General features: G+C 40.5%; 1 protein-coding gene across 1 annotated transcript in view; it reads right to left on the bottom strand.

Moving 5' to 3' along the window:
• The window catches only part of LOC142099205 (uncharacterized), a 335,178-nt gene that overhangs the window by 296,035 nt on the left and 15,928 nt on the right, over positions 1 to 23,215 (bottom strand). The window contains exon 2 of the mRNA XM_075182423.1: positions 4,615 to 4,733. Coding sequence (XP_075038524.1) covers positions 4,615 to 4,733 — 119 coding nt within the window. The remainder of the gene's footprint in view (positions 1 to 4,614; positions 4,734 to 23,215) is intronic.

The raw sequence follows: 23,215 nt of genomic DNA, 5'->3' as shown, positions 1-23,215 counted from the left end.
TTCTCCCTTGGTGCTCTCATCTCCTCCTTTGGCCTTCAGTATCCCCTTTATGCTGATGACATTCAACTTTACATCTCTTCACCCGATCTTTCCTCCACCCTCCTCGCTCAGGTATCCGACTGCCTCTCCGCCATCTCCTCCTGGATGTCGGAGCACTTTCTCAAAATCAACATTTCCAAAACTGAACTCATTGTCTTTTCTCCTCCCAGCCTTCCATCCCACCATGACCTCTCCATTGTCGTTAACAACACTACCATCTCCTCTGTCACCCAACTCCGCTGCTTGGGTGTCACCCTTGACCCCTCTCTCTCTTTTGCCCCCAACATTCATTCTCTTGCCCAAGCCTGTCGCTTCCAACTACGCAACATCGCCTGCATCCGTCCCTTTCTCTCTCAGGAGGCCACCAAAACCATCATACACGCACTCATCATCTCCCGCCTGGATTACTGCAACCTCCTCCTCACCAGCCTCCCCCACTCCTGTCTCTCCCCCCTCCCCCCTCCGCTCTATACTCAATGCGGCCGCAAGACTCATCTACCTCTCACGCCGCTCCTCCTCTGCCTCCCCTCTCTGCCTTGCCCTACTCTGGCTCCCCTTCCCCTACAGAATTCTTTTCAAACTCCTCACCACCACTTACAAGGTTCTCTCCCACTCTACTGCCCCTTATATCTCTAACCTCCTCTCCATTCACACTCCCGCCCGCTCCTTGCGCTCGTCCAAGGATCTGGTCCTTGCCCTCATTCATGCTTCTCAATCTGCACAGACAGCTCTTGAAAAGCAGAAGATGCAAGATGAGCATCAGCAGGGTCAATGCCACGTACAAACAATAAGCGCATGGTTAGAATGTTAGAGAGGTCTCATGACCTTCACAACCTTTACCAGCAAGAAGACTTAGAAAACTTGGGAATCGACCCCTAGGAAACCAAAAGGTCGTGGGCACCAGAAGACTGCTGATATCAGACAAACATGGTACCAGTTTGAGAGCAAAGCAGAAATCGAAGAACAGGGCACAGTGTTGTATACAGTGAGACTGAAATCTAAATTTGCCTGAACTACTATCTTGCAAACAAGTCAATTAAAACAAAATTCTCACAATGTATAAAATCAGAGAAGCTTTGATATTTGACAGTCAATTATAGGTTTTAATCGGAGGCATTGTATTATTAATTTAAATCAACTCTGCTATGTGGATCTCCTTCATTTCATACATGTACTGTAAATGATGTTTTGTTCAATCAAACTGTTCAATTTTATTTGAAGTCCTATATTAGTATGCAATCGCAAATAATATGGCTAAGAATTAAGTGGAAAAACCATACTATCTAGTGACAAATCTTGGACTGCTTTAGTGTAAATAACACAGAATATACAATTTAATAGTAAAATGGTTTCTGTGTTGATCACTGCAGCAAATTCTGCTACATCTGTAACTCTACTTATATTCCTTAATACTCACATGACCGAATTATTTGTCTTCCGGCGCATTCAACTTTTTATAACCATTTATTCTAACTTGAACAGGTCTATCCCTGATGTGTTTTCAGAGTTTGTAAAGACAATTTTATTATGGACCATTCCTTACAATCAAATTATAAACTTTTTAGAATACCAAACTTTAATAAAATACAAAGAGCCGAACACAAAAAAAAGATTTTTTTTCTTTTTTTTTATTTATAGCAAGAATTGACGTGAGAATAAGTGCATTTCTATAGTTTATCTGATGTAAACTAAACTAGTAACATCTGGTTTGGCTGCATTATGACCGACTGCCTAATGAAGGGGGTAGATTGTTTGGATACGTACGCTATGAACCAGCTGTGGGAGACATCATGTGTTGATCACTTTATTTTAAGCATAAAATCTGCTCCTTTGATGCAAACATCATTTGTGTTTATATTGCAACATAAAACTGCATTGTTAGATAGCAAAGAGTCAACAACCAATTTCACTTTGGTAGCAATAAAACATACCAAAAGTATCAAGTTTTTGGCATGATTGACAATGCTCTGAATGAGGAACCTTGAAATCGCAAAAGCAATAAGCTTGCCACATACATAAGTGTAGTAACTCATATGAAAGTGCATATTTTCCATATGAATAGAATTCTATCTAATATATTCCGTAATATCTAAATATCATACATTTATGAAACAGGGACGAAGAGGATTAACACCTATAAGAATTTAATGTAGCTCTTGTTACGAAAGCATGCAACTTCCTCTTTTTAACCATGTGTTTGGAAAGACATACAGTAAACCACCTAGTATTATCGCAATGCCTCAAAATCTATTTGACAACATTCTGCAATAAAATACAGTATATACACCAGTAGATGAAACCTACATGTACAAATTAAATTACCCTCATTTCCTTATAACAGACTGTTTTTATAGGCAAAGTGTAGGGTTGGATGAATTCACTTAATAATCTGCAAACTCAGTTTATTGTTCTGATGTGCATATTCAAAAGTGGGTTGGCATGTGGAGTGGGAGTATATTTGTCCCCCACACGCATGAACTTATATCATAAGTGAGGACACTTCATTCTATAATTTCATTTTCCATATCACAGTTAGAGCCTTTGCAACCAATTGCCATAATTGCCACTAGTCCTCAGTTCCCGATACTTTGAAACATGGCTGTTGGAATAGGGTGACCAAAGATTCTTACAACCTCCATGTTCTAGGTGTGTCTTCATTCACTATTGTATATTCTATTGCAGAACACAAAATGAATCATGTGACATGAGTTAGAAACTTTTTCTTTTTTGAAGAATTGCTTCACAGTCAAGAGCCTATTGCATCATCTTTAACCTTCCCCTTCCTTGTGTGTTGCAAGTTGATGCACAGAGCAAGACTAACTTTAGCTAGAGCTCCCTTAATACTGAAATGAAAAACAAAAAAACAAAAAACAAAACACAAAACAAAAACCACATACCCATGTGACCAAGGCTTACTGCTTAGGCCTTAACATTAACCCCATACTTTCTTATTTGGGACATAAAAGGTACAACAATTATAGGAATCTATTCACTTTTAATTTAATTTAAGATTTGTAGAAGAATAAAAAAGAAACTTTCCTTGGAAAATTGGGACATATGATAACCACACATTCACTACACTAGCTTATAAGAAGCCAAAACAAAATGTGTGAAACTATACACAAATCTTGCTCTAAATATAAATGGATAAAATTTCAGGCGAGTGTAAAATGGGGTTTAAAATGTTAGTAAAAACACAGCCAAAATCAAAACATAATAGAGTTCATGGGGCCATTTTTTCCACTAGAGGTCATAGACAGACCTGTGCATTTTTTTAAATTTTTAACCAAACTCAGCACGCAGCTGTATTTGTAATTGGTACACAAGTTATAGAAATCTGCCTTAATAAAAGAAAAAAAATATAAAACCAAAACAAAATAATTCTGGCAGGTCTACAACACGGAATACATCACAAGTATTCTTTGCCATACTCCGCTTCAGTTCAATTGCATTTGGAGTCCCAGAACTGAGTGCCATGGGTCTCCTCCTCCTCTGGGGTCCTAAGGCATTCCACTCTCATTTCTTTCCTCCATTTCCAAGTTTTCCTAGGTTTTCAGTTCTCACAACCAGTCTTCTCCTCGTCTGGCGACTTTCCCCTTTCCATCCCTTCTTCTTTCTTTCCTGTCTCTACTTTTTCCCTTACTCTGCCCCCAATACTTATGGACCTAATTTTGCATTGGTTTCTAGGGGGCACATTTATCAATGTTCGGCAAAAATAAAAATAGTTATCAATCCTTATCGCATTGATAAGGATTGAACTATTTCTCAAATTTATTAGAAACGGATCACAGAAACAACAGTTCCAATAAACTGCTGTTTCTGTGATAAAAAAAATCACACTTACCCCCCTCTTCGGAACGCGTTGTCCACAGATCTCCTCCAGGTCCTCTTCATTTTTCTTTATACTGGAATTGCGCATGTGCAGTTCGAAAAACTGCACATGCGCAAAAAAAATCCCCATTGTGTCTCTGCAACTATAGTTGCAGAGAGAGCGGTGAGTGACAGGGAGGGATCATGTGATCCCTCCACACATGCGCTGTCCAGCTCTGCTCTTCAGAGCAGAGCTGATAGCACTGAAATTGACAATTATGATAATGTACGCCAGCGTACATTATCAAGACAAGTTACCGAAAAAAGTATTTTTTCGGAACTTGTTAGATTGCAGTTGGGAGCAGTCACCATACTGTAGAATGGTGACTGCTCCCAAAAACGAAGTGGAGTGCAAAGCAGCAGGCACCCTTCTTAAATATGCGGAGGACACAGAGGGACCTGATTGTCACGGTAAGTGCACGATAGTGCACTATCATGATTTGTTAAATATGCCCCTATACCTGGAAACTCCTGTTTGCTGTATTTTGTAAGTTTCCCTTTCTTTGTTCTTCTCTTGTCAAACATATTAAAAAAAGTTCATGCGAAAAAAATAAAAATCACACACACAAACCTCAATAAGTGTTTCCAAAGTACAAAGAGATTGTATACACAAAATTCTAAAATTTAGATCAGCTTTCGGTGACTCTTCCACCAAGAAAACAAACATCACAAACATGGAGAAGACCGTACAGGGCATTTACTCACTTTCTGTATCCATGTTAGCAAGCACTGGCCGTGTACAAGTAAATTAGTGCAATCACAGAAGTTTTGCAGCTCCTCTTGACCTTTCTTCTCTTCTTCACGACAAATAAAACATTCTTTTTCTGTTTAACAGAAAGAGAAGAAAAAGCTCAAATTCATCTGCTTCTTATTAAAGATTAACCAGTTGGTTCTTGTTATAGTAATTAAAAAGTTATCTCTCCAAATTGAGAAATGCCACAGCCTGGAATTAAAAACATACAGTTAAGTTCCTGATCTTCTGTATTAAATAGATACAGCTCAGCAAGTTAGTGTATACAATGTGTTTAAAAGGGTATGAAAACAATCTGTTAGGAAAATATGGTTTTAATATCATAAAAAAAAAAAATCACAATACATCTCTATGTACAGTAGAAAAAATAGTCAGACTTACTAATCCTTTTTATTCATTCTTCGTACACAACCTTGTAGTTGTAGAAATCGTGAAAATGCTTTTGTTATTCACATTTCTACCTGGCACATGTACAGTGATTACCATGGTTATATTATAGTTCTGACCATCTCTAGGGGGCAGAGGCAGAACAAGCTAGCGGTGGGTCCCAGAGCAGGGCAGTGGGGAGGAGGGAACCGGGGCACACAGCTCACTAGTTCCCCATGCAGCGGGCCCCATTATCTCTGTTCCCATTGCACCACACTTGTTGCACCAATGGTCGTTCTGCCACTGCTTGGGGGGGGGGGGGTCTTTCCATCAGGTACTACAAACCTGCTCTGCATTAGAGAGTTTAGGGAGGCAAAAGGTTTAAGTGATATACAAGTAGATATATCACTTCCATTTTCAGATTCTAATAAAAAATAAAATAAAAATATAATAATAATAATAATAATAATAATAATAATAATAAATATCAAATACAACAACTAATTATATATTCTGTAGAAAAATGCCAAAGAGCAAAAAGGAGCCTCCTACCATATTATACAGCCCATCTGTATAATATGGTAATCCAATGTCTCTCCTATAGATATCAGCTCCATATATTCAGGCATGTTGACATAAAACCAAAAGAGAAGACAAAAATAAAATAAAAAAATAGTGCAATACTGTTTTCCGCAGAAATCAGAAAAAAGTGTTTATATACCACAAGGTTTCAGTTCTCAAGCAAGTGTCCAAAGCAATAAGCACACATCTCGTTTCTCAATAGGTTTTATTTTAGATCCAAATCTTTTAGTATGCTCTGCATCACTCATTGTGAACCCAGAAAAATAAAATAGCAACATAATGCAATACCTTTAAAAAATGTATTCCATCAAAACTTAGACAATAATGCAAGTACATCAACAGCTCTTGAAACATTAACTTAGCTGATAACAAGCCCTTCTGGTGTTTCCTGTATCAGTATGAGGAATCCTTATCACCATACAGTTTATAACATCAGAATTAGGTAGGAGGATAGGGCATCAAAGGTGAACCCAAGGCGTTTTGTTCCATACAGCTTTTGGGACTTCCTCAGGGGGTATTAAAAGATAATGATCTTATAAGCTTCTTTACATAGATATACTAAAAACGTGTATGAGTACACTGTGGATGTGCCAGCCTAACTTCCACTTTCCCCAATAGTAAGTGAGCAAGGGTCTCAATTAAATATCTACCATTTTTGCCTTCAATACTAGAGTTAAAAGGTAAAGTTACATTTGGAGCTAAACAAATGGGTTACCCCTTTATGTTTAAAAGGAGCTTATAGCACAGTAGGAATCTATGATCTTTAAAAACAGGGGGATCTTTGGCCTGAAAATGGGTTTCTTGTACTGCTACAACATCAACTTTTTGCTTGTGGAAAAAGGAGAGCGCTAGGCGGCATTTAGTGGAAGAGTTTAATCCCCTCACATTCAATGATAAAAACTTACCCATTTAAGCTTGACATATAACCTTAAGATTGTAGTGGAGGTAGCAAAATATATGGAACACAGATCTATGGTCTTTACTAGTCGTAGAGGAGTACAAAAGAGAAGGAATGTTGTACATGCCTGAAGAATGCTCTCAGAGAAGATGGGAGCTAACTAGTAGAGGTCATACATGAAGCAGGGAATGTTCGACATAGGTTCATGTGGGTATGGGAGTGACCTCCATTTTATGGTCAGATACAGTAAATCCTAGTGTGCGATTGAGCTTCAGGCTTTGTATATACAGAAAGGGTAACAATGGTAAGATTCCCTAGGGTGTTGTAGGGATATCAGACTCAGCTGAGGGGTGTCCAGAAAGACCCGGACCTCCTATCAATATGCAAGATAAAGCAAAACAAAGCAGTCACTCATCCCAAGTTACTAGCTCTCTAGGTGTAGTATGAGGTTAATGGTGCTGTGACTTCCCTGGAAGCAAACTGAGTAGGACTCGCAGAGCTTTCTCTGCTGTTCTCTGAGTGGTAGGTGGTATGAACAGAGTGCCTCTCAGAAGGGGGCGATGTCTGGGTGCCTCTAGTTGCAGTAGGGGGAACAGCATTCCGAAAACCCCAAAGTTTAGTTGTCTGCAGTGGTCAGCAATCAGGCAGATCTGTTAGACAACTGCCAGCATGCAGGGGAGCCAGCTCTCTCCAGATTAGTATGCTGCAATGGGTCTGTGTCCTGTCGTGTGTCAGAAGAATCAAGATGGCGGGTTTCACGCCAAAATACCGTCTGACCAAGAAGCCTCCTTAATGGCACTATCCACAAGTTGTCTCTCTAGAACAGCCGATGCACAGTCCTGTGACACACACTTGAAGCTAGCTCTGCAAACTAGCGGCAGGCGAGCACGGGGGGGCGCAAGGCCTGAATCTGGTATATATGGTAGGCGAGGCTGGATGTCAATGCGAATCTCCCTCTTACACCTTCCCGGCAGGTCCACTATTGCTCCCATTTTGAGTCGGGGTGTTTCGGGGGAAGGAAAGTCCTTTTAAATATATCAGATAGCCGCCGTGGAGCAGTAGCTCTGAGAAGATGCATCGGCTACGAACCCTGAAAGTGATATTTTTAGAAAGTGGAAGCATTTAGGAACAGCAACTCAGCCACGAAACAGAAGACTACGTAAAATCACCGAGCTGGGTCAACGACTACGGAGATGCATGATGCGTAAAAGTCGCCAATGCTCCGACGATTCCATAGCTGAATAGTTCCAAACTTCCACTGACATTAATGTAAGCACAAAAATTGTGTGGCGGGAGCTTGATGGAATGGGTTTCCATGTCCAAGCAGCTGCATGCAAGCCTTACATCACCAAGACCAATGCCAAGCATCGGATGGGGTGTGTAAAGCACAAAGACACTGGACTGTGGAGCAGTGAAAACGTTTTCTGTGGAGGGACGAATCCCACCTCTGTTTGGCACTCAGATTAGCAAGTCTAGTTTTGGCGGATTCCAGGAGAATGTTACCTGTCTGACTGCATTATGCTAACTGTGGAGTTTCGTGGAGGAGGGATAATGGCATGGGGCCGTTTATCAGGGTTTGGGCAAGGCCCCTTATCTGCAGTGAAGGGCAATCTTAATGCTTAATGCTTTGGACAATGCTATGTTTCCAACATTGTGGCAACAGTTTTGGGAAGGCACTTTTCTATTCCAACATGACTGTGCCCCAGTGCAAAAAGCAGAGGCCCCAGAGACATGGTTTGAGGAATTCAGTGTAGAAAAACTTGACTGACCCACACAGAGCCTCGACCTCAACCCCATCAAACACCTTTGGGATGAACTGGAATGGAAATTGCAAGCCAGGCCTTCTCATCAAGCATCAGTGCTTGACCTCATAAATGCTCTACAGAATGAATGTGCACATATTCCCACAGAAATACTCTGACATATTGTGGAAAGGCTTCCAAGAAGAGTGGAAGCTGTTATCGCTGCAAAAGGGGGACCAACTCCATATTAAAGTATATGTATTTGAATACAATGTCATTACAGACCCTGTTGGTGTAATGATCAAGCGTCCAAATACTCTTGACATTATCTATATTTACACACACATTATATATATATATATATATATATACACATACATATATATATATATATATATATATATATATATATATATATATATATATATATATATACACATACATATATATATATATATATATATATATATATATATTATATACACACACATACACACACACACACACACACACACTAAGAGAAGGTGAAAAAGCTACTGTCCAACATTAATAGAGCTGTACTGACAATCTCACAAAATGTTAGACTAAAAAGTTAAAAAAAAAAACAAAAAACACAGCAACCAACCACTGATATGGCAAAAACCTCAATTGTAATACAGACGATATTTCAAAAGGGGAAATGCCTAAAATCACATTCACAAACTGTATTCTTGGTGGTAAACAAAAAAAAAATAATATATATATATATATATATATATATATATATATATATATATATAAAGGGCATGATGCACGCATAGATATCCGAATGCATCAAAAACAGAACAGAATGTAAACATCCTCTGATTTATTCATCTTGTCTGTAAAGAAAAGTCTATGTGCTATTCTAGAGAGCATTTAACTTTCTTTATTCATAAGAAGACCTTTTATAATGTAAATGTAGCCGACAGCCAATGCAAAGATCTTGAAGAAGATCTAAATTTGTCCTCAAGGTCAAACTGCCTCATTGTTGTGCAATTGAATCTGGACATTTGTTCTTTTAATGCATATTATCTTTTATTAGGTTTCACCCCTGTTCTTTAGACAAGGATTTATTTTTCTTAAATGAAGGAAATTAAGCATTCTATAGTAACCATAGAAATTTACGTTAGGAAAATACCGAAATCAAATCAGGTCTTGTGAAGCGTAAGTATCTTTATGGAATCCTTTTCAGTCACCGCTGTTATTTTCAGCAGGGTTATCAATACAACAAAGAACATAAGTCATAAATACCATATTTATTTGAAAAGCACAACCCATTAGAACACCATTGATAGGTGATGGCATAATGGTATAGTAAATACAAATATTAGCTTAGCCAAATCTCTAAAGTAAGCAACATCAGCTCACACGCCACATATGTGTGAAACCCTCAATGGTCTGTGTGCGATCACTTACTTTGGGGTGCCATGGTGTGGTACCCCACTCACTGCTGCCCTCCTTTTCTACTTTTGCGTGAGTGTGGTATCTGCAACCAGAGGGTCCCCTGAATACTCAGGTGTTTAAACACAAAATAATGGAGTGGACACTTGTGGGGACACTAGTGGCATGCTGGCCAATCTCAAATAACGGTTGGTTGCCAGACAATCTATTAAAACAATTTTATTTCCAATGCCTTCTCCTCCTGCACATATATAATTATTGCAATGCATATAACACAAACTCCTCCGCTACAGATCATAACAGTTAAAAATTCAACATCCTCTCCCAAACTCCTCCAACACATCATTTCAGCAGATGTTAAACTCTATAATAATCCTTTACTCCACCTGCACATATCGTGCTTTAGATCGGTATGCTAATTGCACAGCTATAAAACTGGAGTTTGGTACAGTTGTTCCACACTTTTTAGAAATAATGGGGTCTCTCTAGCAGTTGTCAGCGCACATTAGGACATACTTTGAAGTTCATGTACTTTTTCCCACAAAGATTTACTGCATTCCACTACCTAGGTATTCTCCTCGCCACGGTGCACCCTATCCCAACGCAGGGACCCTCTCACTCCAGCCTATCTGCTGCTGCTTACACTATCACATTCAAATAACATCCCAATAGCCAAGGTCTCTTCCATACTTGGAAACCATGCTGCAATTACTGTGCAATGTAGTTACTAGATACTCAGACAGACCTCCTAACATTATAATATCCAAGGACTCATTTGTCATAACTGTTTGCAAACCACAGGACTCAGTCTAATTCTCACTCTGGGGATTCCTTTCCTTAAGAGTAGCCAGCTGCCTAGTTTAAGTGACCACCCCTCACTGTATAGGGGTACTTTTCAAGGAGGTTCTCAGACAGTGGAAACTACCTTCCCTAAAATTTCACAACCAGCAAAGGAAGGGGTTCTTTACAGTAAGGGCAGTCAAGATATGGAATTCATTGCCAGGGAAGGTTGTGATGGCAGATTCAATAGATATGTTTAAGAAAGGGTTAGACAAATTTTTAGCGGAAAAATACGACCGTTAATTTAAAATAAAGGATAGTAGTGGATATAGGGTAAAAATTGGATTGCAATATTGAGTTTGGGGGGATTTTCAAAATTGAAACAGATTGGCGGTTGCTTACTCTGGATTAATTTCAAATATAAGTGCAGGATCGCAGGAGTTCCAAAACAGGTTGAACTTGATGGACTGGTGTCTTTTTTCAACCTCATCAACTATGTTACTATGTTACTATGTAATTCAACTCAATGCCTCTGCACCCCCCCACCCCGACCCTTACAACATGGAGGCACATAACAAGTGGGCTCTACCTCATATTACATATTCCACCATATACACTCACCCCTTTTAGGGGTCTGTCAGTTCATCAATGCCTCCTCCTTCCTGAATCCGGATTTGTAAAATGGCCGCCAACCGCAAAAGATAAGAAAGCCAGAGTTGACCCACCTGACTTACCTGTATATTCCTATACCCGGCATTTTCGTGATGCACCATTGGCTACACCAACAGCAATGATGCAGCCATCTGCATCATCACCTGGGGCCACCTATCCAGTGATGCGACTTCTCACCTCCCTAGCATCTGCCCTAGCACTACAAGGTACTTGCTTCTCTCTATTACTGTTGAGGTATTGCAACTGATTCAGACTTAATGTTGCATGAGTGATTACACTAGAAGGACTGCAGGTGGAGCTGTTCCTAAATGTGTTACTGTGTTGTCACTCTGCATTATAGTAATGTACTCTGTTGTACATAGAATAGTCTAGTTACATCTCACGTTGATGTTGCATGCAAGATGTATCCAGTTTGTATGCTGATATAACGGCACAGTTTAGTATAAAGTGATTATTCCACAAAGAACTTCCCAGTAGGTGTCTATGGACAATGTATGATAGAAGCACAATCTGCAACAATAACATCCCCCTGGTGACCCCAGGGGTCACATTGAGTAATGCTACAGGCATTACATATGTGTCTTCTCCTTCTTAGTTTTGACCTTCTGACAGTGCCTCTACCCGAATCCTCACTGCACTTCAGGTTGATAGAAGGGTTCTGCCCAACAGGGATCCATTCGGTAAAATCCTTTCCCGCACGAACTGACACAAACTAAAGGAGGACACAATGGATTGGCTGATGAAACTCCACGCTGGATATTGTGCCCTGGTCTCAGCCCTTTCTCCATCCTCCACACTGATGTCTACACCTCTCTGCAACACAAGAGGTGAGATGGAAGAACTCATGGACACATTGACTGCTGTGTTACTTTCGTGCAGACAACCTCCTCTCCTCTGCCTGTCTCACCTGCTGCTGGCTTCCCTCTCTTGCTTTCCTGCACTTTCTACTGCTGCTCCAAACCCAGTTTCTCCCTTCCTGCTCCTGTTGACTTCTGGAATGTGTAGTCTTTAGGACTCCATCAGAGTGCATGTGTACTCACAAAGCAACACCGTGGGTTACATGTAGTATACAAAAGATCACTATAGAAATATGACTTGAACATTTCAATAAACATAGCAGGGACTGATGTGAGTGAGTTCTCTCTACAGCGCTGCGGAATTAGTGGCGCTATTTAAATAATTGGTGATGATGATGATGATGATGATGATGATGATGAATACAGGTGCTACAATAAAAAAAAGTGCATAAAAACAAGAACATTCAAGACATGGCAGAAACAAGACATGGAAGAAACACATTGGGGCTCATTTAGAGTTGGAGACATAAAAAATATATACATTATATAGTGGAGTTGTGTCTCCATACACCTGGAAGGCGGAACAAAGCCGGGCAAGCATAGGCCAAACACAGGGCGCGTTTACATAACTGCGACAATTAGTCATGGATGGAACCTTAGATGCACTTTTAAGATGTGCACCCCCGTGCAGGTGCAATGATACGCGATGATGAGGACTATAGGCAGTACTATCTAGCAGCTTCTGTTTGGCTAATTTCATATGGACCCCTCAAGTTGAAAGTACATAAATTATTAGCATTAAGACTATATTATATCAAACTGTGGCCGTCTATTTGCATTATTTACTTGACAAATTCATTTGGACTACTGCAGGAAAGAATGCCATTTAATTTTTATAGGGCAAAAACAGCTATGAAGTTGTTTGTATTCAGCTTCTTTTTGAAAATATGAGTATTTATAAAGAATGGTTAAGACAATCTCTTGCCTGAATATATGATGCTTTACATTATTATATTGTGCACAAATAAGGTAATGATACTTTAGCATTCACTACTAACATATAATATATATATATATATATATATATATATATATATATATATATATATATATATATCTACTATATAAATGCCTAGTGGCGTGTGTGGAAAAAAAACAAACAAACTGCAGCGCCACCTGCTGGGCAGAGTTATACACTTACCTATAGATTTCTTGAAGGAGAAGTGACAGTTGGGAGTGGTTGGTGGTTGCCGGGGGTGACAGTGGGGAGTTTTTAACACCTTAAGTAGCTTGATGAAGGATGTGGCGATGAAGATGAAGGATGAGGTGATGGAGAAAAATGATGAGGTGGTGACATGTGGACAAAACCACGTTAAAAAAGGGCGCTTGCGTCGGGAAGTAACGCTCTTCCCCTGAGGAGGCCTGGGCTAGGCCCAAATGCATGACAAGAACTTTTTTAACACCTTAAGTCGCTTGATTTGACTAGAATGCATGAGTATCATGCACGGGTTAACTTGTGTATATATATATATATATATATATATGTGTATATATATATATATATATATATATATATATCAGTGATGTTGACATCGATAGTCATTTTGGATTATTCTGTGGAATTATTACAAACATTAACTGATGATGACTTGGAACTACCCAATTGTTCTGGGACTGAAGATGCACCTCATTTCAATCAAACTTTACATCATAACCACTGCATAGACAACAAAACTAGAAGTACAATTAACAAATTAATTTCTAGTTAATTTTGCCATCTGGTTTGTTGGGTATTGCAAGTTTCTCCCAAGGCATAATATGAGGACTTCCTATATATTTTACATGGCAACACTGACAATGTACATGCAACATGTTTAATGTCACCATGTTATCCATGCTACTCTGAAAACACATTATTTTGGCATGCAATGATAATTAACACCGAGATTAAGAATGAAGTGTGTGGCTTTTGTTTCTTCAATTGGAAACTTTCATGGCACTTGTGTGTAAGGCTGTATGGGCAGCATGGTGGCACAGTGGTTAGCATTCCTGGTTTACCGCTCTAGAGCCATGGAATAGAGCCCCATCAAGGTACTAGAATTTGCATGTTCACCCAGTGTTCTTGTGAATTCCTTCTGGGCATTTCGGTTTCGAGTCCCAAAAAATATATGTAGGTTAGTTTTGGATTAAATTGACCCGTGTGTGTGTGTGTTTACCTGTATTCCTATACATATGGGGACATAGATTGCATCAAAATCTGGCATATCCCTGCGAGTCACTTATATCATACCAAAAGTGTATGAGTGTGTCTGACATGGAGGGTAAAGTGTATGCACGCTACTACTAAAGGTCAGTGGAACATATGTATGTTCAACTACACACCAGACGAGAAGGAGATTGAAGTTTTCCTGCCCTTTTTGCACCAAACAGGGATAAGGCATGGTCACATCCTTCTCCTGCAGAAAGCAAAGTGGGGACACTGAAGCATGAACCAGCCTAGTGGTGGCTTCGACTATAGCCTGGAGAGCAGTGGAGAGGCATATGCCCCTGGCACTTCAGAGAAGAGTGGTTCAGACACCAGCTGTGAGGCACCATTTCACGGTAGGGGAACATGGCGAAGGAACACAGATGTTCTTGCCATAGGTCCTCACGAAACAATAGAAACCAATTGTGTGTGCGTGTCTGAGGATTTACTATGCTTCAGAGCATGGACTGATGTGAATCATTAAAATATTGTCAGGCGCCGCCTGTAAACCTCCGGGACGGCCGCCTTGAGGATTCGCTATAGCGTGTGTGGTTGCTAGGCAACCAGACGCGTCATTTCCGCCCCGCTCGGCCACTCGGCTACAGATTCCAAAAGTGTTCCCGTTGCTAGGCAACGGGATGCTACACTCAGGAAGCGCTATGGTGCTAAAACTATGACATCGCTGCGGCGCTGATGCTCATTGGCTACCAATTGTTATTTTAGACTCTCCTGGTCCAATCTCCAGTGCCAGAGTCTCAGGTCCATTTCCTGTATCCAGCATTTTCTCTCAGTGTCCCTGTTATTGCCTGTCTCCTGAATTATTGCCTATCTGCCTGTGACCCTTGTGACCCGGATTGCCTTTGACTACTCCTGTGGATCTCCCTTTGTACCGCGCTGCCAGAATGCTACCGACCCCGCTTGACTCACCATCCCTTCGGATTCTCCTTGTGTACCTGCCTTGCCCGCACCATTGCCGAAGCGGTCTGTCTGATAATTCTGCTCGTGCTTCGCTATCTGACTCGTGGAAGGACCGCGACCTGCGTGTTTCCTGCAGCTGAGTCCATACCTCCTTGCGGGGGTTCCTGGTGAACACCAGGGGCACGTTAGATTCCGCACCTTCCTTTGAGTAGTGCCAACGATAGCAGGTACGCTATACCCAGTCGTAACAAATATTCTCTGTAAAGTGCTATGCAAGATGTTGAAGCTGGTGGTAGTCACTTTAACAGTGCTGATAACACCGACAGTGACTACGACGAACCCACAAAGATGAAACTCATTTGCCCGATTCATAATAAATGATGACTGACATTAACAATGACACAAGTCCCTGACAGTGTGATAACAAATCCCGATCAGCAGTAAGAATGGCAGCGTCTTTTGACGTCATTTTAAATTGCGACCTCTGTATCAGTCTTTTTAAAGCGGCAATGACGATTCCCATACGATCTAACTCTTACACTTAGGCTTAGTGTTAGGGTTAGGAATAAGAATAAGGTTAGGTTTAGGGACCAGGCATTGCCTCTTTAAAAATACTGATATAGAGGTCGCAATTTAAATTAACGTCAAAACATGCTGCCGTTCTTACTACTGATCGGGATTTGTTATCACACTTTCGGGGACTTGTTTCATTGTTAAGGTCAGTCATCATTTATTATCAGTCGGCCAAGTGAGTTTCGTTTTTGTGGGCTCGTGGTAGTCGTAGTCACTGTCGTTTACACCACTTCTGTTAATTCGCACCACACCCGTTGAAGCGATGTAATTAAAGGTTAATATTAAGCCATGGCACAGTTTGGTATTGCATTATTGGTTTTACTAAGCCTATGGTAAATTAAACTTTTCTTCAAAGCTTCATTTTTTGGAGGGGTATTTTTATTTTATTCATGTGCCTGCTGAATTATATTATGTCTGGTTGCATGAATATTTCATCATCTGCACTTGTAGATGTATTGTGAACAATTTCACAATACTTTTTGGAAACTGTAAGATTATTTCATTTTCTGAAGCAATATCAGGATTATCAAAACACACACACACACCACACATAATAGCACACATTCATCCCTCACAAACACAAGCAAGTATCTCATATCTTGAGGAGTTTGGGCTAGATTTAAACCCCGCACTCCTTCCAACACCACACGAACAGGCAATCTACCGACGCTTTAACGATTTCGATTCACATTCATTCTTCTCTATTCTGCTGTCCACAACTTCTCCCTTAAATTCCCTTGCTGTACTGGCCAAATATTTCCCCTGGGTTACATGGTCCATGAGTCCTATCTGCTCAACCATTTTGCTCTGCTACACTGGCCAACAATTCTCCATGCTCCCTACTGTACATACCAGCTACTTACCCACCATAGGACAGGAGCAACAGCCTAAGTTACCAGTGCAAGTCCAGTAAACTGTATACCCAACTTACCAGGGGGACATATAGGGCCTGATTTGTTCAGGAGAGCAAAGCAAAAAAAAAAAGGAAAAAGGAGTAACTTTGCATCTTGGCAAAATCATGTTGCATTGGAGGGGGAGGTAAATCTAAAATGTGTTGACAGATTTATAGTTGGGATAGGGCGTGTCCTAGATCAATACATTTCAGTGTAAATAAAATGCTATCAAGTATTTGTGTGCTACATGGAAACACAGCCAGTATTTTCCTTATATGGAAAATAAACCAACTTACACCCTTGCATTGTAACATGGTTTTGCCCAGGAGCAAATGGATTTCTTGCTTTGCTCTCTTTAGTGAATCAGGTGCATAATAACTAATATTTTCTGCAATCTTTATGTCTACCTCTGGTCAAACAGGAGCAGTGTAGTCCTTTGGCCAGAGTCACTTCTAATTTAGCTTGTTGTAGCTTACAGCCATTTCCCAGCCTCCATTGCATTGCTGTTGTGGAGACATTATTTCTCAAGTAGTCTTGTTAAGCAATGTAGCCGTCTAACAAATGGGGTGTGTGCAATGTGCTTTACACTAGTCACCTTTCAAAGAACAAGCCAAATATGACACATTATATACACACAGTGGTGAAACTACAGAGGGTGCAGCCACTACGAGGCCTTGCAATTCCGTGTCATCCCCCTCAGAGACCCCTGCTCCCATCAAGCTAGAGTGGCATCACCAGGCCCATGCCATACTTGCCAACTCTCCCAGAATGCCCGGGAGACTCCCGAATTCCGGGTAGGACTCCCGGGAGAGCTGAAAATTCTCCCGCATCTGCCCACTTCCTAGTGAAGTGGGCAGATTTGAATCCTCCATGATGTGAATCTCCGTGAATCGCATCATTTTGGCCCACCCCATGAGCTGAAATGACGAGTTTGCGTAATTACATCACAGGGGCGGGGCCAAAATGGTACGATACATGGAGTTCCGCCCCCTCACACCCACCTCTACACCGATACTCTCGGAGGTCAATCGTTAAAGGTTGACAAGTATGGTCCATGCCCAAATATGAAACACAGATAGAGTGGCGGAGGTGGGCACTTCTATCTCAGACAGGACAGAGACATGAAAATTGAATATTTGCTTTTGAGATGAGCAGGACTAAATTCAATTCAAAGGAATGTAAACTAAACCGATGGACAAATCATATACTCCTATGTTATATTTGTGGTGTGATTTTAGAATTGTGAAATCACCCTTCTATTAAACTACAGATTTTGAAGAAAGTAATTGCTGTTAACATGAGTCTGAATTTACTGACTACGTATTTTAGGCTATATGAAGAATGCAGTGCATAACAGAGGTTTGAGTTCAAAGAGCAGGCGAAACAGCAGTTTTATAAATTGAGGTTAACAAGACTGGCAGAAGTGTGTTCAGTTACATTGCAAATAAATTGTTCCTCCACAAATGCCCAAGCCACTGTAAAGGATCTTCCCATTGACCTGCAGGTGCTCAGTCTGGAAGTTATTAAATGTTCCAAGTTACACTAGGAACACAATTTTTAATAAAAGTATATGAATTTATCTGGCTAGCTGTTCTGTTAATATTCCTTAGAGTAATCCATTATACAATAACCTAGTGTAGAAAAGGCTTTCCCGTTGTAAAAAAAAATAAATGCACAACATAACATACATGTCTGTTCATACATTAGTTCAGATAGGCTAAATTGGTCATCATGTGGACTGCAGCTGCTTTGAGCGATTTACTTTTCCCATCACAGAGAGCATGCAGCGCATTTCTATGTCAGATGTATATATGTAAAAGTAGATGCCCAACAGGTTGGTAATGACCATATTCACAACCTGCTCATTTTTATGCATGGTGATACTTGATGCATCCTTTTTTATTGCTCCTTTTCTTTTTCTGCCATAGAATAATGGCAACCCCCCCCCCCCCCACCCCCAGCATCTGGGTAGATGGCATCAGGACTGGGGAGCTAGGCTGCTCTGTTCTCTTCCCCCCTCCAAGCGCCATCACTGCCATGCACAGCACCTGATTACTACTGCCCTGTCCTGCAGAGAAGCAGTGAACAGAATTCCTTTCAACTTTCCCACCCGCAGGAAGCAGATGTCCCGGTTGGGAAGGTAAAACAGAGCCCTCAAATCAGGACTGTCGTAGCCAAATCAGGATGATTGGCAGGTATGTGCTGGTAATTGTAGAAGTTAGTATGCCATGCAGTGTAACATGCAAATGAAAATTTGTGGCAGTAGATGTAGAAAAAAAAATCACTGTACTAGAAACGGTCACATTATTTTGACTAGCCTCTCCATGCTTTACCCGAGCCAAGGTACATTCCCTAGGTGCACAGGAGAGATTTTTGCTGCAAGCTTTCAAAGCCATTTTCAAAACCCATCCTGTTTGGAGTAAAAAGGGTTTGAGAAAATAATTTAGTCCTGCACTATAGGATATAGTCACTCAGGTGTACCAATCTCCAAATTCAGACCTTGGGGTCTATGGCAGTTTTGGTTGGCTTTGTTATCAATAACAGTTTCACCAGACAAAAAACAATTAGTTTTGATCATAAGGATATTGCTTCATGGATGAAATTGACTTTTCCTAATATAATTCCAACTCTGTATATTAGGAAAAGTCAATTTCATCCATGAAGCAATATCCTTATGATTGACGGGTTCATTTGGTGCGCAAGTCTGTGCCGCCAGTTAAATGAGACTGATTGCTCAAGAGGAGACATAAAAGTTCAGGACTTCTGTCTTGTCCACCTTGACCTTGTAGCCTTAGAAGTAGCCATAAAGGTCTAACTCAGCAAAGACGGGGTGGTGACAGTCGAGTTAGTAATAGTCATCAGGACATCACCTGTGTAGAGCGAAATTTTGTGAGCAGAGAGGCCCACCAATATACCAACTATCCCCTGATTAGTCCAGATCGAACAAAGCTTTCAAGGATTTGATTGCAGCCAGGACCTTGGTCAGGGTGATGTCTGAGTTCAAGGCAGATAGATGCAGTAGGGTAATCTTAGGAAAAGTAGTGGCTGTAAGGTAGTCCTCTAAAGTAGGTACAGGGAGATATCCGTGAGGGCGGAATACAGGAAGGTTATAAAGGGAGGAGTAGAATTCTTGGAACTTGCGGACTATAGCCGCCTGGTCATAGGTAACGTCACCAGCAGAGGTTTGTCGAATTTTGTCAATATGGCTCAGGGACAGTTTTTTTTATGAAGCTTTCAAGTGAGCACTGAGTCAGCTTTATCGTAAGAACGCTGTTGAAGTTTCTGCATTGTGGTAGCAGCTCTATTGAAGAGGAGAGTGTTAAGTTGTGCCTTCAGCAAGTTGATCTGAGTAAGTAATGCAGGCTCATGGTGGGTCTGAGTAAGGAACATGCCAATTTTATGTTATAGGTATAATACATTGTCCGCAGCCTCTCTCCTGGAAGCCGCTGCCATGCTAAACAAATGGCCATGGATAGTTGCTTTGTGGGTCTCCCACCGTTACATCAGGAGACTAATTGTCTAGGAAGTAATTGGAAATCAAGGTTTTGAGGTCTAGAAAGGTAGTCTAGTTAAGCAGGAGGGAGTCCTCCAAGTGCCACCTACAGAGGTGCAATGGTTGTTTAAGAAGGTCATGGAGACAAAACAATGCCACATGGTCAGTCCTGAAGAGTGGAGTGATGCCTGCTTGGGTCACATGAGAAGGGAGGGAGTGGGAAACATGTAGCATGTCTATACGGGAGTATAATTGGTGAGATGCAGAGAAGTGGGTGTAGTCTCTAGCGTCTGAATTAAAGAGCCACCAGGAGTTATAAATACGGTGGTGTGTGAGCAAAGTGAATAAGGAGGTAAAGTCTAGAGAGGACTTATCCAGCGCAGGATCAAGCACCACATTAAAGTCACCACTGTCTATCACATGACCTCACGACAACCACTCAATGCATTTAAAGAGTCTGGAGAATAAGGACTTCTGCTTCTGGTTCAGGGCAAAAACAGAGATCAGAGTGACAGGAGCAGAGTGGAGGGTGCCCCCTACGAATAGGAAGCGGACCTTTGGGTTTGCATATATAATAGAATACAAAAAAGGGACTTTGCTGTGAATCAAAATAGATACTCCCAGTTTCTTGCAGTCTGCAGAGCAAAAAAGGTCTGGGAAAACTGCTTACCCTTAAGTTTTGTATGGACCCCAGTGAGGTGCATTTCCTGTAGGAAAATTATAACAGCCCTTTCTCTTCTACAGGCTCCAAGGATTATTGTTCACTTACAAGGGGCGATGAGTCCGTTGACATTAACTGAGAAAATAATTTAAGGTCAAGGCACTGGAAAGGAGCAGATTGATGCAGAAGGTAATAATACAGATTAAGAGAAGGAAGGTAGCCACAAGATGGAGAGGGAAAAAGGGAGAACGCAAAAAGTCCAATTGGGCGAGAACTCTGATTGAAAGAAACCCTAAAAGGGTTCAGAGGTATAGGATAGAAGAAATGTTAAAATGATAGGGTTATAGATTCATAATTACAAGGGTATTGATTTGTTGAATCACAACCAACTTTAGTAGGACAAGGACAAGAATTCATTATCTCCAAAAGCACAAAGTTGGTGAGGGAGGTGTCCATGGGAACGATGGAATGGCATGTCAATCTTTGGAGCTTCATTTAAACAATCTAAGCATCCCTGCTCTGGAATGGTGCTAGAAAAGGGAGCTAGGAAAAAGTAGTACTATACATCATTTCACTGGGCTTCTTCAGTTAATACTAGAAGTTTAGCTTTTCGGTTCATGTTGTCAATATATAGGGATGTTACAAGTACAAATTTGGTAAAATAGATTTTAACCTATTTGTTCACCACTAAGGTTTTACTTTTCCTTTATTTTTATTTTTTTCTAGTGTTACAAATTGGTGGTTTGCAGAAGCCAGGAGGAGTAATTTGAGGACAAGTTCACTGTTTGCTTTTTTTTGGGTCTAGAGAAGATCAGCTGCAAAGCAGATTAAGAGTTACATTATACTCTTTAGATAGGGTACAGGTTGCCCTGTGCAGGGTTAGGAATTTTAGTGGAGTTCTGACTAGGTAGGTTGGTTAATTATTTATTGAAAACAGTGTAGCTGTCTATTCACAATGGAACAATTTTCAAGAGTTGCCCATAAAATATTCTCCTCAGTCCACATTTGCCAGTGAAATTTTGTATATTTTTCTGACAGAGTTTGTCCTTAAGTGTGCCTAGTCCCACCCTAACCAGACCGTATAGTGAATGGACTATTTTACCCACCCTATTAATAGAAATTATGTTCTGAGAAAGGCAAACTTTAAATTACAGTGTGGACCGACAAGGCAAAAGTGGAACTTGCCAACTGTATTTTTGGAACTTTGCATCTCTGCTCAAGTCTATGTGTGGACTACAGAAACGGCTTGGTGGGGACTGTAAGTAAAAGAAAACGTGTGATGGTCAACCTGCCAGTATTAAATGGGTCTTTTTACAGGGTGTGAGTCGATCCTCAATAGGGCCACCTAAACTTTGTAAAGACTAGAATCTGCTAAATATGAGAAAAAAATACTAAATTCTGGAAAAAAAAGATTATGTTTCAATGTCTGGAACCCAGAGCTGGTTGTCACTAAATTATTTATTTAAAGTCATCAGGTAAGTTTCCAGGAACCAGTTTGGACTGTACATTTATTCCGTCTATATTTCAAAGACTTATTAAAGTCACGGTAGAGTTGATTTAGTCAATAAATTTGCGGTGTAATTGTATTTAGCTAAAACATCTCATTAATTGAAAACCAACTTGACACATGATAGAGACCTGGGGGATATTTACTAAACTGCAGATTTGAAGAAGTGGAGTTGTTGCCGATAGCAACCAATCAGATTCTAGCTGTCGTTTTGTAGAATGTATTAGATAAATTCTAACTAGAATCTTATTGGTTGCTATAGGCAACATCTCCACTTTTTTCAAACCCACAGTGCAGTAAATATACCCCCTAATCTCTTGTTGTTAAATTTGTGACTGTTTCACAATTTTGATAAGCTCTGCCAGGTCCTTATGGTGTGGAGTTTGGTAGATTTCTCAGCACTTCCTTTTAGATTAATGCTGTATGTTATTTTATGGATGGAAATTATTATTTAAAAAAAAAATACTTCAGCCACTATAAACTTAGAAGTGGGCAGGACACAGGAGCATGGCTTTCTCGCCAGGGATCCGGAACCTCTGGAAATTCAGGGGTCTCTCTCACATCCCTGGAGAGCAAACAAGTATGAACAAGAGTGAATATGTATTTCAAATACTATGGGGTACCGTAGAGTGATTATGACTGTTTGTGAGTTGAACCAATCAGATGAACGTGGTGCTAGAGCCCATATATACTGTTAACATAACACATAGAAGTCAATGGTCACTATCTCAATAGCTACATTTACCATGTGTTGAACATAGATAAAAGCAAGTGCAAGGTTTTTTTATCTAACAGTTTTTCAACCCATACGTTTCTGTTGGATAAGTTGGCTTCCGACCAAGGATATTCAACTTAAGCTCTTTAAAACTCATACATGGAATTCTCAAGTTACAGAAGTGTTAAAAGCAAATATTGAAGTCAGCGGAGTCCCCTCTATCCTAATTCTGCATTTGAAGCTTTTACATTTAAAGAGGAGGAAAAAAAGCTTTTAAATGAACTATATCCG

This window comes from Mixophyes fleayi, chromosome 8 (assembly GCF_038048845.1).
Source record: "Mixophyes fleayi isolate aMixFle1 chromosome 8, aMixFle1.hap1, whole genome shotgun sequence".
NCBI classification, from domain to species: Eukaryota; Metazoa; Chordata; class Amphibia; order Anura; family Limnodynastidae; genus Mixophyes; species Mixophyes fleayi.
This window is presented reverse-complemented; position numbering and strand designations above follow the sequence as displayed.